Below are 16,299 nucleotides of genomic sequence, written 5' to 3'. Positions count from 1 at the left end.
GGCCAGGGCCCCAGAACATGGAGAGGCAGGCCCACGATTGTGGGGTGGCTCAGCAGAGGGGAGGTTTTTGGGGTAATGTAGAACCACTCGGCCATTCTTTTATTGTGAGGAAGGTATTTTCCCCCTGAGTTTAACTCAGGAATGTCCTGAATTTATGGCAGCCCTTTCCAGAGCTATAGAAATGCTGGCCTTCCTTGCAGAGACCCTTCCCACTCCCAGAGTTCTCAGATGGGGAAATGGCAGTAGGTAGCTAGACATGAGTACTTACGACATGGCCCTTGGGTGTTCTTCCTCTCAGCTTAGACTGTCTTTGAAGAGTTTCATTATTCTATGCAGAATTTAACAAAATAATAATGGTGGTCTTGTATGAGTTGAGACTCTCTAGCTTTTAAGGCAAAGACTGTTTAAATTGGTTTAGAGGAGAAAAAGGTGGGAGATGTAGGAGGGGGAATTTTTTGCACAAATAACTAAAAAGTTCAAGGGTGACCGGCTTCAGGCACAGCTTGGTCTAGGAATTTTGTTTTGTTTTGTTTTAAGTTTTCATAAGAACTTGGTTTCCTTCTTTCAGCTCTTGGCCCCACTTTCCTCTGTGTTGGTCTCATTCTCATTCTGGATTTCTGTTCATGGTGACAAGGTGGCTATAGGAGCTCCAGCAATATTTGTATTCCAAACAGCAGGATAGAAGAAGAGAGGGTAGGATCACTCCAAAAATCCACACCCCATTTCCACTTTTTATTTTTATTATTTTATTATTACTTTTAAAAGATTTTATATTTTTATTCATGAGAGACAGAGAGAGAGACAGAGACATAGACAGGGAGAAGCAGGCTCCCTGCGGGGAACCCGATGCAGGACTCGATCCCAGGGCCCCTGGATCACACTGTGAGCTGAAGGCAGATGCTCAACTGCTGAACCAGTCAGGTGCCCCCAATTCCATTTTTTAAAGGAGCTGTTAGAGAATCCCCACATGACACTTTGATTTACACCTCATTGGCCTGATTATAATAGCACAGAGCTGGAAGAGAGACTGGGAAATGCGGTCTTCTACCTGGGTGGCTGTATGTTTAGATACTAAAAAAGAAGGGGAGAATGGGAGCCACCTACCAGCGTCTGCCTCTCCAGGTGTGCAGCTTGGATCAATGAGGTCTGGGGTAGAATGTCAGAGATGGAAGAGGCATTTACACATACCAGGTCCTTGACCTCATTCATACCTGGGGCAGGAGCCCAGGCTGTGGCTCAGCCTGCAGACAGACTCACTTTCTGGCTCCTTGTCTCACTGCTCCAACCCCACCTGGTTTTCTCCCTGTTGGTGACAGCAGTTAAAGGAAAATTGCCATCAGCATTCTGGAAATCCAGGTGGGAGAAGAGAAGGTGGGATGTGGAGACCTGACAAGGTGAGACCCGGCCATGGGTGCAGCTGTGATGAGGGGTGCACTCTCCCATAGATGCCTGCCCCGCATAGAGGGACTTTCTGCCCTTAGTGTCTCCCCATCACCCTATGGAGTCATGTAGAGTGACGAGGCTGGGCTTGGGGTCCAAGAGACCTGAGGGCTGCCCTAGGTTCCTCTGTGTGGTGGGGCGCTGGGCTGGCCCCTTTGCGAGATGAGGGGAATATGCAGGGCACTTCACTGTATGGCCCCTCTAGTTAGTTAACTAACACCCAGTGTTTGCTCTGATCCGGGTTGGCCTTGCCTTGCTGGTTGGCTCTCAGCCCTCCTGTGGAGGAGAAGGGGTGGGGTGGAGCTGGCTGCATTTTCAAACAGGCGAAGGAGTCATCTGCGATGTGGCAGATTTTTTTAATATGAGGAAAATATTCATGTATTGCTGTGTAATCAAAAATTAATCTTAAGAATTTATCATACTGTACGATTCCAATTATATGACATTCTAGAAAAGGCTAGATGATGGGGCCAGAAATCAAAGGAATGACAGCTTAGGGGCTGGTGATGGGGGTGAAATGTTGATCACACACAGATTTGGGGCAGTGAAGGAAACATTTTCTATCTGAATCACGGTGGCAGTTATGTGACTATATACGTTTGTCTAAATTCATAGAATTGTAATCTAAACAAAAATGAATCTTACTGTTGACAAAGTCTAGGACTTAAAAAGGTCTGTTTGCCTTACTGGGTTATTGTGAAGATTAAATGAAAGACTGCATCCAAGTCCCTAACTCCATGCCCGGTACATTGTTAAAGGCTCAGAAAATGATGACCGTGAGACCTTCATTGTAGTCATCATCACAGATTGGCCTATTTTGGTTTCATTTATGTAGAGAAATCAGACACGAGCAAGGCCCAGTTGGCCATTCAAAAAAATTACTTCAGATAATCCAGCATAATTTCAGGGCCAGCATAACAATAATGACCTTTCATTGGCCCTCCTTCGTGCTGAGGAGTCAGCGTACTTTATGGCTGGAGTCCTGCCTACGTCACTTCTCATCATCCCATTTTATGGATTAGGAGATGAAGGCATGGACCGAAGGAGCACCTTTGAGAAACCGCATAGCTAATGAGGGGCAGTGCCTCAGTTCGGGCCCAGTCTGGGTGGTCCTATGTCCCCCTCCCCCAGCTCTGAGCCTGTCTGTGGTCTGGGGGGGACTTGGGGGTTAGGGATGAGGTCTCAAGGAGCCTCAGGTCACAGGAGGTCACAGAAACCCTTTGAGGGTTTCTGGCCAGGCATGGCGAAGGGAGACAGATGGGAGAGTGCTGCCCTGGTCTGAGGGAGGCCTGGCAGCAGTGCCCTGGCTGGCCAGCCCCAGAGCCTGCGGCATGAGGACCCAGCAGGCAGGGCAGTGGGGGGCTCACTTCAGCGTAGGTGGCTCGGTGGCACCAAGAACTAAATAATACGATGGCCAGTGGTCAGGCACATGATGTTGGCCTTGAATCTTCTCATGCCCTCCCTCCCTCTGCACCCACTCAGCCCCATATTGTCGTTCCCACCTCCCTAAGCCGCTGAGTCGGAGATGCTTCCTCTTGGCAGCCTTGGCTGGACCACCACAACGGCCCCTCACTGAGATCCCTGCCTGCTCTTGCTCCCTGCAAGCCCTTCACTTATCCCACTGGGGAGAACTTTTTATTTATTTTATTTTATTTTATTATTATTATATAAAAAATTATATAGTTATTCATGAGAGACACACAGAGAGAGGCAAAGACATAGAGGGAGAAGCTGGCTCCCCCTGGGGAGCCTGATGTGGGACTCGATCCCAGGATCCCAGGATCATGGCCTGAGCCGAAGGTAGACATGCTCAACCACTGAGCCACCCAGGTGCCCCTAAATGCAAAAATCAGATTGTCTCTGCCTGCTGAGAGCCTGTCCTGGACTGCCCATTGCCTTTCAGATAAAATGTAACCTTCACAGCTAGCCTGTAGGGTCCTGCACAATCAGGCTCTTCCAACCTCTGGCCTTGATTCATTTTCCCCTCATCCTTCCCCTTCCATCAGAAAGGGTCCTTTGCACATGCTGTGCCCCCCTGTGTGGGATACTCCTCTTTGTATTCTACACCTGCTCAGAGAAGGGCCCCGCCATCTCTAAGCAGACACTGGTTGTAGCAGTGTGTGTGTGTCTCCCAGCCAGCACACGAGAGGCCCCAGGTGTCAGCCTTCCCACGAGCCCTTCACCTTCCGGCACCTTCACATCTCCAGCACCACCACCGGCCAGTACACATTTCTTCAACACCAGCCCAAGTCAGCCTCCAGACCTCTGCTTCTGCTGCTTCCTTGACCTGGAATGCCCTGGCTCCACATTTTCACCTCTCAAACACCTGTTCTTCCTACAAGACACAGCTTGAATGTGCTCGCTTCTAGGCAGGCTTCTAATTCCCAGACAGAAGGGATCACTGCCCATCCTGTCCGGCCCCAGCCCCCATCCCAGTCCCCCTCTGTTCCAGGCATGGCTCATCGTTTCCATGCCCCTCTCTGTGTCCCTGCACCAAGCGTGGAGTTTGACATGGAGTAAGTGTCACTCATTGCCTGCTTGCAGGGTGGATCTTTGCCTCTTAGAAGGGTTTTCTTTATGAACTTGCTGTCTGAAGCGGGCTGGCTGGCTTGAATCTCAGATCTGTGAATTGCCACCTGTGTGACCTTGAGCAAGTGTATTGACCTCTCTCGGAGCCCTGGCTGCTTCATCTGTCAACTGAGATAATTGTGCCTACTCCGTAGTGTTACTATGAGGACAAAATAGGTAACACGAAGGGCTTAGAAGTGAACTTGTACGTGGTGAGTGGTCAGTGACATCGGGGGCTCTTGTATCTCTGGCAGCTGGCTGAGCCCAGCATTCAGCTTGCCTGCAGAGACCGTGTGCTGAACTGACGGTTCACTTCCCCTCTGTTTCCAGAGCTAGACAGAGGCCTCACTGAGCCCCAGATTCAGGTGGTTTGCCGCCAGATGCTGGAAGCCCTCCACTTTCTGCATGGCAAGAAGATAATCCACCGAGATCTGAAAGCCGGCAACGTGCTGATGACCCTGGAGGGAGACATCAGGCTGGGTAAGAGCCGTCTGTGGGTCAGGATGGGTGGGCAGAGCCTGGCAGTGCCTACCCTGTGGTGCCTACCTGGGGATATCAGCCTGGTCTCAGTAGCGGGGTGTGGGGCACGTGTGTAGAGTCCTGACTCCCATGTGGCCCAGGGTGTCCGTGGTCTTCACTTACCTGCTCTGGGCCACAGAACTCAGACCGTTCCTACTGGCTCAGTCTAACCCACTGGTTCTCAACTGAGGAGGACTTTGTCCCCCCAGGGACATTTGGCAATGTCTAGAGCCATCTTTGGTTATCACAACATGGGGGCAGGGGAGACTCCTGGTATCTGGTGTGTGGAGGCGAGGAATGCTCAGCATCCTGCAGTACACATCCTGCAGTACACGAGGAATGCTCAGCATCCTGCAGTACACAGCCACTTGGGATGATGTGATCCTGTGCCTCTGGGGCTGCTGGTGCGCTGTGGGAGGTGCTGCTCTGACCCTTTTGCTCTTGCTTCTAATAGAGAAGATTTGAGTGAGAGGGACAGACAGAGGGACAAGGCTGCCTCTGTTCGCAGATAGAATACATCAGACATATATGTATTTAAACAAATCTTTTTTTAAAAAAAGATTGCATTTATTTATTCACAAGAGACACAGAGAGAGGCAGAGATGTAGGCAGAGGGAGAGGCAGGCTCCCTGCGGGGACCCTGATGCAGGACTCGATCCCAGGACCCCGGGATCACACCTTGAGCAGAAGGCAGATGTTAACCACTGAGCCACCCAGGCATCACTGAACAAACCTTTTTAGTTTTCATGTCTCTTCTCTCTTTGTACTTTCAAAAAAATTTTGGTAAAATATATGTAACATAAAATTTATCATCCTAACTTTGAAGTATACTGAAGTACACAGTTCAGTGGCATTAAATACATTCATGTTGTTGGGCAACCATCACCACCATCCATCTCCAGAAACTTTTCTGTTATCCCAAACTGAAACACCATCTCCATTAAACACTAACCCTCACCCGAGCCCCAGCCCCTGGTAACCTTTGTGTCTGGCATATTTCACTCAGCCTAGTGTCCTTAAGGTTCATCCATGTTGTAACAGATGTCAGAATTTCCTTATGTTTTTAATATATGTATATTTTTTTTAACCAAAGTAACACATACACACTTCCTCTGCTCCAGCCACCTTGTTTCCCCATCCATTTCCAGTGATGACACTTTCAGGTCTTGTCACATTTGCTCCTACGTTGATAAATAATATGCTTATAACGCTATTTCTTAAGTAACGATTTTTATTCTTGGATGAAAAAATAATACATGCTTATTATACATAATTTACATAGTACAGGAGGGCTTGGACAGGAAAGCCAAGAGGTACCTTCAATCTCATTATCTGGATGTTGACACTGGTTGTGATCCCAGATAAGGTCTGCATGTGTCTCTGCCAAAAGAAGGACGTAGGGACGGGTGTTGGGGAGTGGTACTGATGACAGAGAGATTGTACTCTCTTGTTTTACCACTTTGACTGCATTCCATTGTTTTCTAGTAACTTCTTCCTGGTAGCAAAATCATCCATTCATCTGCACCCCTCTACCTCCCTCAACCCTGTCCTTTGAAGATAGGAGTGTCACTATTGTAGTTCCTCTCACAGAACCTTCGTAACTTTAAGGAACATTTGAATTATGTCCACAAGAAACTGCACCAGTGTTCAGTTCATGTGATGGAGAACTGCAGGGATAGGCATGAGGGTTGGAATAGAATGGTACAGTGCAATCAAGGACATCTTCTACTGCAGGAGGGCAACTCCCAGCATCCTTGCTTTGAGGGCTATGAGGCTCAGACAGGATGGAGACCTGCCCTGGGTCACAGCTGAGCAAGGATAGAGCCAGAGCTGACCCCAGGGCCACTGGCTCACTTTTCAGGGCCTCATCCATATCACTGCACTCACTTCCATGTGTGCTATGAACTGATGAGGGTGGGGCTGGGCCTTACAAAATGTATACAAGACTGGTAGGTTCTCAGATTTAGTGCCTTTTAGTCCTCTGGAGGGCTCCTAATACTCAGATTGCTGGATACAACCCCAGGGTTTCTGTCTGGGATGGGGCCCAAGAACTTGCATTTCTTTTCTTTCTTTTTTTTTTTAAAGAGAGAGAAAGAACATGCCGGGGAAGGGGCTAAGGGAGAGAATCTTCAAGCAGACTCCCTGCTGAGGATGGAGCCAGATGGAGGGCTCCTTCCCACAACCCGTGAGATTATGACCTGAGCTGAAACCAGAAGTTGGACGCTCAACTGACTGAGCCACCCAGGTGTCCCAGAACTTGCATTTCTAGTAAGCTCCCACTTGTAAATGCTGATGGGGGACCACACTTTGATAACCACTACTTTTAATCCTCACTATCCAAAGTGTGGTTGGTGGCAGCATCAGCATTACCTGGGAGCTTGTTAGAAATGCTGTGTTGTCCAGAAGGTAGGATTCGTTCTATCTTGAAAACAGCAGTATGACCAAGTTTCTCATATTAGGTACCAGCGGGGTCACTTTCTGTTCTACGTCCCAAAGACCAGAATCCCTGATTCTTGCGGGTCTGTGCCTTCTGGGGTTCAGCTCACATCCCTGTGACTGTTCCTCCTCCTTGTTCCTTCTTTTACCTGCGATGGTTAAGAGCATGCACTCTGTAGTCAGAGAGTCTTGAGTTCAAATCCCAAGTCAGCCTCTAGTCCTGTGACCTTGGAAAAGTCAGTTAACTATGCTGCTTTTCCATTCCTTCACCTGTAAAATGAGAATGATAATAAAACATCTGTCAGAGGGTTGTGAGACCAGTTACAAGGAGGTGTATGTGTTGTAAGCTCTCTGTAAAGGCCAGCTGTAATTACTGTTGTTTCTGTGTGCCAGGCCCTGTCTGTGCTGAGCAGGGAGGAGAATGAGAGCCTCGTCCTTCTCCCGCTCCTGCAGAGTTCCGGCAGAGGGGAGCCATCAGGGCTGGGGAGGGAGCCAGTGCTGGGATAGGCAGTGTATAGAGAGGGGTGATCTATTCCCCCACCTGGATGTGGTGGAGGTTTGGGTTGAGAAGAGGCTTTGGTGGGAGCGTAGTCTGAGCTGCGTTGTGAAAGGTAGATAAATATTTGCCAGGTTAGCCAGACTGGGCAGGGCAATGCAGGCAGAGGGAGCCTAGTGGGCAGGAGCATGGAGGTGAGGAACAGTGGGGTATTTTGGGGGGACGCATAATAAAAAATAATGTACATTTATTGGGTTTATGAAGCACCCACTAGATGGCAGACATTAGAAGGAGGCATTTTCTGGATATCTCATTTAATCGGCTCTCCCTGGGGTATTGGGCAGGGATGTGGGGAGGGGAGGGACTATATGAACACAGACGGGGACACTGAATTCAGACCATGAGGGAGGAGAAGTAGCAGGATGCACTGGGGTCTTCCTGACTCCACAGCCGCCAGTGGATGGGCTCATTCAGGGAAGAGTGTGGGTGGCCAGGGAGGGGCCAGGTTGGGGAGTGCCTTCGGCTTTAGGCTCAGGGAGTATGTGTGTGTGGGGGGGGCACAAAGAGAATCCCTTGTGCTCTGGGAAATTCAAGGGAAACCTTCAGCTGAGCCTTCAAGAGCATATCACTTGGGGGAGGCAGAAGCCAGCAAACCTGGGTCAGGACCAGCCTGTTAGAGCCGGGAAGCCCTGCTGGGGATGGGGATGGGAGGGAGGGCCCTAGCAGCCTCAGGCTGAGGTGTCTCCGTCAGGTTCTCATTTCCCGTTGCCATCTCCCCCTCCACCCCCCTGAGTCTGGAGGGCGCTGACATGCTGAGCTGACTCCAGAATCTCACTCAGAGCCTAGCAGAGGGTGGGATGCAAGCAGATGGGTGCATCAGATTTCCAAATGACTTGGCATATGCAGTTGAGAAAACCAGGAAGCCAATTAAAAAGGAAAAAAAGTTCAAAGAGAGTTGAGTGTGAATATTTACACAATTTCACTGAGCCCTGGGAGCCGTGGTGTACATGCCTGCTGAGGCTTGTTGTTGTTTTGTAAAATCCTCCTTCCCCCTTGGGCCTGGAATCTGCAGCCTGGAGGAACAGTGCAGGAGGCTTGGGAGAAAGGGTGGCAGCTTGTTTCTTCCTAGTTTCTTGGGACTGTCTTGGGCCCCTGAGGCCGCTGCCCCCCACCATATCCTTATATAACTCAAGGATGCAAAAGAGAATTGTGTAGGAGATCTTTCTCCCAAGCAAGGGCATCACCTTATTGGAGACCATGTCTGTGCTCTCACTGGAGTGGAAATAGAATGAAAAGCAGCAGGATGAGCTGAACAAAGCATGGGCTCTAGACACAGACATGCCTAGTTCAAATCCTGGCTCTGCCACTTTGAGCTGGAGAAGCGTAGCTATCCAAACCTCGGTTCCTTTATCAATGGCAATGGGTATAACCATAGACCCGACCTCACAGGGCTGTTGTGACCAGTAGAGTGAAGTGTACAAAATACTGTCACAGAGAGACTCAGCATTACATCCCTCACTGCTATGAGACATTTTGCTTCTTCCTTGTGTTAAATATTTACTTCTGTCAAGGATATCAGACTTCCCTGAAATTCATTTGATAGTGGCCCAGTAAAGCAGAAGTTCTAGCTCTGAGTGGATGTGAAGCAATTCTTGGTGCCTGGTGAGAATCCATTGGTGCAGAGAAAGGAAGTGGGGTGTGGACTTGGAGTCCAAAGAACTGCATTCTTGTCCTGGATCTGCCGCTTCACATTGGAAGACCTTGGACAAGTCACCTAACCCTTTGGAGCTTTAGCTTTTCAACTCGGGTGTGGTAATAGTTTCTGTCTCACAGAATTCGTGTGACAAGTGAGACAGTGCATGCAAAGCATCTGTAGGTGCCTAGCAGAGCAGAGAGGCCAGTGAATGTTAGGTTTCTTTCTTGGGCCCAGGAATGTCTTGGAGAAGCTGCTATGAGACAATGTTCTCTGTTCTCTGAAGAATCTGTGTTCTTTCCCCAGCAGTGCTTCTCTGAAGATGGGGGTAATTTTACTTTAGGGGTCTTTCAAGTTCTTTTTTTTGCGGGGGGGAAGATTTTACTTATTAATTTGAGGGAGAGACAGAGATAGTGACAGGGGTAACATAGTGATAGAGAGCAAGAATGGAGAGGAAAGAGAGAAGAAGGCTCCCTGCACAGACACTGGGCTCAGTCCCAGGACCCTGGGATCATGACCTGAGCTGAAGGCAGATGCTTAACCCATTGAGCCACTGAGGCGTCTCATGGGGGTTTTTCAAGTTCTAAGAAGAAGTCTGAATTGGCCTAAAAATAAAAAATGCCCAGCACAGAGCTTGGTGTACAGCTGGTGCTCAAATCACTAGTACCTTCCGGCATTGCCATTACTTTATCATTTTATGATTACTATGGCATTCCCAATTCCCAAAGTCCGCTTGATGCACAGGAAGCCTTGCAAGTGGGCCTGGCAGGAACCAGACCATGTTGTTTGACTCCCAACCCAGAATTCCTGTGTGCTGCTGCCAGCAGGTTGCTGTCCTGGCTCTTTCACTATGGCTACCATGTACTGAGCCAGGGTTTGATATGTAGAAATTCATTTAGTCCTTGAAGGCCACTGATATCATTTTATAGAGGAGGTATCTGTCTTTTTTTTTTTTTTTAATAAAAGTCTTAACCCCAAATCATCCAGCCAGTAAGAGGCACATCTGGGGTTCAAACCAGCGCCTCTGGCTTCAGAGCCCACATGCTTAACCACTACCCTATTTTACTCTTAGTGACCATTGATAAGAACCGGTCTCCTATGATTTAAGGCAGATAGGAAAATGTGTGTATACGGCATACGGAACTGCAATAGAGAAGAGAGACAGCTGGGCGTCCACGGCAATGGGACCCAGGAACACAAATGCTGCCGAGACTCTCTGGTCTGCCTTTCTGTGCGTGTTGGCCAGGCTCTCAGACCAGCCCCCTCCTGCGTTAATTTTCCCAGCATCACCTGTCTCAGGAAGATTGGAACCTCCCCATTCAGTTCTTGGAGTCTGTTATCCCAGGGAAGGGCTCTGATTGGCCTAGCTTGGCAGGTGGTGCAGACCCCTGGACCAATCAGTGAGATCTGGTAAGGACCTGCTTCTCTGATTGGCCCTGCTGTGGCAGTCTCTGAGGAGGAAGGTGGGGTCAGGTAGCCAGATGGACGTATTGCCTACCTTGTCCCCCTCCTTCTTTCTGAGGAGCACTGTGCTGTGATGGGTCAGAAAGTGAGAAGATTTGCACTGTCCTGAAACACATGTTGTTTTCTACAGCCTGTCGGAGGCAAGAAAAAAGTTCTGAATATGTGATGAAGGTTGAGGGATTAAAAACAGAAAGAGACAGAGTGGCGTAGGAGAGGGGGGAGAGAGTCAGTGAAGGCAGTGGGGCCAGGAGGCTGCAGGTGGATGAGGATGAGCGGGGAAAACCAGGTTCTCTGAACAAAAGAAAATGAACCTAGAAACAGAGAAGTAGAGCAGTTGGCTCTGCCTCACAGTTGACTAGATGATATGATGAGTCTCAGGTGAGACTGAGGCTCAGAAACATGAAGCAGTTGGTCTCAGATCACAGAATCTTCTACTTTGCTTGCCACGTACCGTTTCCATGACACTCCTGGGAAGGCAGATCGCCCTGGTAATTGAGAGAAGTCACTTGGGGGCCCTTGGTGGAGCCTCCCTCTTAGTGAGCTGGCATTGTAATCCAGAGGAAGAGGGCCCATGAGGTTCCGGGGCTGGGGGTCAGAGTCTTTTGCCTTCTCATCCCCATCTCCATGTCAGCAGGTCCCACAGCTTCTCTAGGCTTCTTGTCCCCACGGGTACCATTAGGTGTATGGCTGGTGTGGGTCCATAGGGCCACTGCTGGCATTTTAGATGAGACTGTTGTTTTTTTATTTAAGATTTTATTTATTTATTCATGAGAGATCAAGAGAGAGAGGCGGAGACATAGGCAGAGGGAGAAGCAGGCTCCCTGCAAGGAGCCCGACATAGGACTCAATCCCAGACCCCGGGATCATGCCCTGAGCCGAAGGCAGACGCTCAACCGCTGAGCCACCCAGGTGTCCCGAGACAGTTTTTGCCTTAGGAAGTGCAGTGCCCCTGGCTCTTCCCCACTAAACGGGAGGAGCACTCCTCTTTGTGATGACAACCAGACTGTCCCCATTCACTTTCAAACACATCCTGAAACACAGGGCACCACCCCTGGTTAAGGACCACCTAGAATTCAGACCTAGAATTCCAGGGTAAGCCTGGCCCACGCTGGCCTGTACACTCATTGGCCTGGGGTAGAGGGTCCAGGAAGGGGGGCAGTATAGAAGTCTTACTGGACAGTGGTTTGCGTTTAACTAGCCTGCCATTATTCGGGAAAATGTCCTCTTATCCTAGATTCTTTTGGTTGTTTACAGTTAAGGGGACAGATGAGAGATTTTGTTCAATATCTTCATGCATTCTTCATAGCCCTGTGTATATGTATAACATATAATTGTTCTTATATATGTAATTTTTTGATTATGAGTAACATATGGTATTTACACACACATAGAAAAATATGTACAACGATACTTATTGCAACAATATTTATAAGAGCAAGAAATGAGAAATAATCCAATTTACTCCAGAAGAGGTTTAATTAAATAAGTTATGGTACTATCATACGATGGAATCTTCTTCAGCGATTGAAAATTAAATTGTAGAAAGTGTGTAATCTTTTATAAAAATATATATATATACATGAAGGGACAAAAACAAGCTGCATCATAACAAGTTTAATCTGATTTTATTTTTAAAGACTTTTTATTTACACATGTACTTTTTAAAAAGATTTTATTTATTCATGAGAGACACACAGAGAGAGAGAAGCAGAGACACAGGCAGAGGGAGAAGCAGGCCCCATGCAGGGAGCCCGACGTGGGACTCAATCCCAGGATTCCAGGATCACTCCCTGGGCCAAAGGCAGGTGCTGAACTGCTGAGCCACCTGGGCTGCCCTTACACATGCATTTTTTATTTGTATAAATAAATCCGGAGCCAATTCATAAATGTTTATCTCTGCCAGGATTATGGAGATTTTCTAATCTGTAAATGTTCAAACTTTTGATAAGCAGCTTTGCCTTGGTAATAATAAGAAAATATATATATGTGAGTATATAAATAGATACAGTAATATAGACAGTCTGGAATAAGACCCACTACTAAGGAAACAAAAGTCACTCTGAATGTACCCCGTGGGCCTCCTCTCATGTTTTTCTGTGCACAGAAAGGTAGGACCATGTAGGGGTAAAGAGCTCAGACTTAGTATCATGTCTGTCCTTAGAGCTAGGTGACTGTCCACAAGTTCCTTAATGTCTCTAAGTGTCAGCCTTTTCATCTGTAAAGGGGGGGTAATTTCCCTGCCACTAAGGGTCATGGCTATAAAGGATATGGATAGGGATATACATGCAGATGATATGCAGAGGAAGATCTGAGTGACACGTGGACGTCTGTTCAGTGCTGTACACCTGGTAAGTTCTCAGCGAATATTAGCATTAGAACTGTTGGTTGAGGGCAGCCCCAGTGGCGCAGCGGCTTAGCGCCGCCTGCAGCCCAGGGTGTGATCCTGGAGACCCTGGATCTAGTCCCACGTCGGGCTCTCTGTATGATGCCTGCTTCTCCCTCTGCCTGTGTCTCTGCCTCTCCCTCTGTCTCTATGAATAAATTAAAAAAAAAAAAAAAGAACAGTTGGTTGAGTGCGTGCAGTGTTTCAGGGTTTTGTTAATAATGGTGTGCCCTTTATCCAATGTGTGCAGCTCACACCCCCGGCAAGTGTGAAGTGCTCTCACCACATCCTGGCTCCCACTGGGCTTTACTCAAAAAGCAAGAACAAAAACTGACAAACCTCAAAAACTTTGCCACATGCATTTCAGCTTTTTAAACCAGAAAGGCAGTACATACTCTTTATCAAAGTGTCTAAAGTTAAAAAAAAAATGTAAGTTCCTCTTGGCGTGCCCACCAAAATGCTGCTTCTGGGGAGGTGATTACTATTAAGCTTGATGTGTAAGCTCGCAGACCCTGTTCTCTGTGTGTGGGTGTATCTGTCTGCACAGTATGTGTTTGTCATTCTTTTAAAATACAACTGGGATTGTGCTATATACCTTCTATTATGTGTCGATCAGTCAGCAACATGTTCAGGGCAACATGTTGTGGACAAAATCCCAAGTTAGTACTTACAAATGCAACTTTATTCTTTTTAAGGGCTGCCTATTAGTTCCTGGCTAGACGGTGCCATAATTTAACTGTTTGCCAGCTAAGCTTTAGCAACAACTTGGCGTCTTCCAATTTTTTATTCCTTCAAATGATGCTTTTGTAAGCTTCCAAATGTGGTATAATGTGATTTGGAGGGTTTATTTCTAGGAAGAGAGTTGCTGTCAAATGTATTTCTTAAAACCCAGAGTTATTTTTTTCTAGACACAAAAGGTAGTCTAGCACAGTCTGGCCATCCATTTATTTAGTTGTTCATTTGGGAATAGTCCTTCATATGCCAGATGTGGTGCCAGGGGCACCACGGTGGATGAAACAGAAATGGACTCTTGCCTTATGGAAATGATAATTTATGAAACAGAGTCCCCACCTGCCTACTGCCCTGTTTCTGATTGTTGTCAAATGGTAGACGGAGAGAGTATTTTTATTAGAGGAGACTTCCTGGGGGAAAATCCCCTTTGAATTGTCCGAGGTCCACCTCCTAAACTCCATTCAGGAAGCCTGAGGTCCCTGGGCTGCGGGGAGGGCCTGTCCGGGGCCATCTTATGAGGCAGAAGAGGGAAGTAGCAGCTATATCCAAAAGACTGGCTGGCTTCTTGCCTAAGGGAGGGCCCTGGGGACCAACTGTGTGTCATTGTGAAAGTTGGTGGTTTCTGCTTTTCCTCTTTCTTCTTAGGCAGGGACTGGAGACTCTGGTGGGGAGTGGTGGCTGTGTCTCCCTCCTGGAAGCCTCAGGCTGGGTTTGAGGGACATTCACTGTTGCTCCCAAAAGATACTAGGGTGATGCGCCAGCTATTATTGGTGTTTGCGGGGGAGGTGGGCCCTAGGAGGCCCCCATAGGAAGGAGGTGAGTCAGGCTCTCATTCTTCCTTGGGGAGCCCACAGGGGTGGCGACTTGACCTGGTATACCGGGTAGTCAGCAGCACAGCCAGGTTCTCATCTGGCCTTCCTGGTTTTGTAAACCTTCCCCTCCTCACCCCTGCCTGGTGCAACTGTAGGCCCCTCCCTGGGCTAGACTGTCCCCCTAGGCCTGTCATCAGCTGACAGCAGCTACTATTTAGTTAGCTGAGATTGGGCTCTAGTCTCTGAGACCACTCCCAGGAACCTCAGCTGTGCCCCAACCTAAAATTCTGGCTTACGTGTGCCCCATGGACAGAGCATTTCCCAGAAGCAGGGCTTGGAGCAGAGTGCTTCATGTGTTCCATTTAATCCTCATGGCAACCCTGCAAGGTAGTTCTACTAGTATCACCACCCCTGTATCACAGATTGGGACGATGAGGGTCAGAGGTTTGCTAATTGTCTTGAGCCCTGTCTGTCTCCCACCTTATCTGCCTCTACCTCCCTTCCCTGTAGTCACGTTACCCTGCCCCTCCCTGGCCCTTCAGCCAGTTTGTTATTCCTGACTGGAAATATCTTCCCCCAGGTCTTGACCTCTTGTCTAAAACAGCTGCCCATCCACCCAGCACCCACCATGAATCACATGGAGGTTGTTGAAGGCCTGTTTTCATTGCTAGAATAATAAGCCACATGAGGGTAAAGATTCTGGTTCAGCTCTGTTCCTAGAACAGTGCCTAGCACATAACAGATGTTCAATTAATATGGTCAAATGAATGAATAGCCTGGGGACCCTCAGCTGTGCTTCCTCCAAGCACTGCCTCCCTCTCTCCCTGACTCTCCTATCCCTTGTGCTCCCATCTTTCCATCCTGTGAATATGCACTTACTGGTATTTGATTGCTATCTGCTTCTACCACTAAACTTTGAGCTGCCCGAGGGGAAGGACTTAGTTTGCTTGGTTCGCTCCTGGCTAATGTCTGGCTCCAGATGGCACCCCAATGAATAGGTGCATAAACCAGTAAAATGAAAGAATCGGGACTGGAGCCAGTTCTCTGGTGTTTAGGCCCATGCTCTTAGCATTATGCTCCTTCCTGGTTTGAAATTGTGGGTCTGATTCAAGCTGTACAAGACAGCAGTTATGTGGCTGTGGTTCAGACCAGTTCATTTCAAGAGCTAGACAGAGGGTTCTGGGGTGGCTGGCAGTTAGGACAACTTTGCATCTTCTCTTTGGATTTAGCATCACTAGTCTACTTTTAAGGTGTTGCTTCATCTGAATTTATTTATTTTTTAAATATTTTATTTATTTTAGAGAGAGAGAGAGAGCACTTGAGCAGGGGGAGGGCCAGAAGGAGAGGGAGAGAGATCATCTCAAGCAGACTGCACTGAGCGTGGAGCCCAAATGCAGGCCTCGATCTCACAACCTAGAGATCATGACCTGAGTCGAAACCAAGAGTCAGACACTCACCCAACTGAGCCACCCAATTTATACTCTCAATTTATACTCTCATTAGCAGGAAGGAAAAGTGCATGGCTCTATATATCCTTACAATAGTAGATACAGAAATTTGCTAGAAAGGCAGTGGCATCTGTTAATTGATTTGGAACGTTTGTCTCTGAGTTCACACACCCCAGGGCTGTGGGTGGAGGAATGTCCATCGAATACTCTGATTTTTGTCTTGCAGCTGACTTTGGTGTGTCTGCCAAGAATCTGAAAACTCTGCAGAAACGAGATTCCTTCATAGGAACGCCTTACTGGTGAGTCGT

The 16,299-nt window shown here is 48.0% G+C and overlaps 1 protein-coding gene across 1 annotated transcript in view; it reads left to right on the top strand.

Annotated features, from left to right (window-relative positions):
• Nucleotides 1–16,299, top strand: part of STK10 (serine/threonine kinase 10) — a 111,499-nt gene that overhangs the window by 54,476 nt on the left and 40,724 nt on the right. The window contains exons 4-5 of the mRNA XM_055325302.1: nucleotides 4,339–4,488; nucleotides 16,218–16,290. Coding sequence (XP_055181277.1) covers nucleotides 4,339–4,488; nucleotides 16,218–16,290 — 223 coding nt within the window. The remainder of the gene's footprint in view (nucleotides 1–4,338; nucleotides 4,489–16,217; nucleotides 16,291–16,299) is intronic.

Source organism: Nyctereutes procyonoides, unplaced genomic scaffold, assembly GCF_905146905.1.
Source record: "Nyctereutes procyonoides isolate TBG_1078 unplaced genomic scaffold, NYPRO_anot_genome, whole genome shotgun sequence".
NCBI classification, from domain to species: Eukaryota; Metazoa; Chordata; class Mammalia; order Carnivora; family Canidae; genus Nyctereutes; species Nyctereutes procyonoides.
The sequence above is the reverse complement of the archived record's forward strand: the minus strand, read 5'-3'. Positions and strand labels throughout refer to the sequence as shown.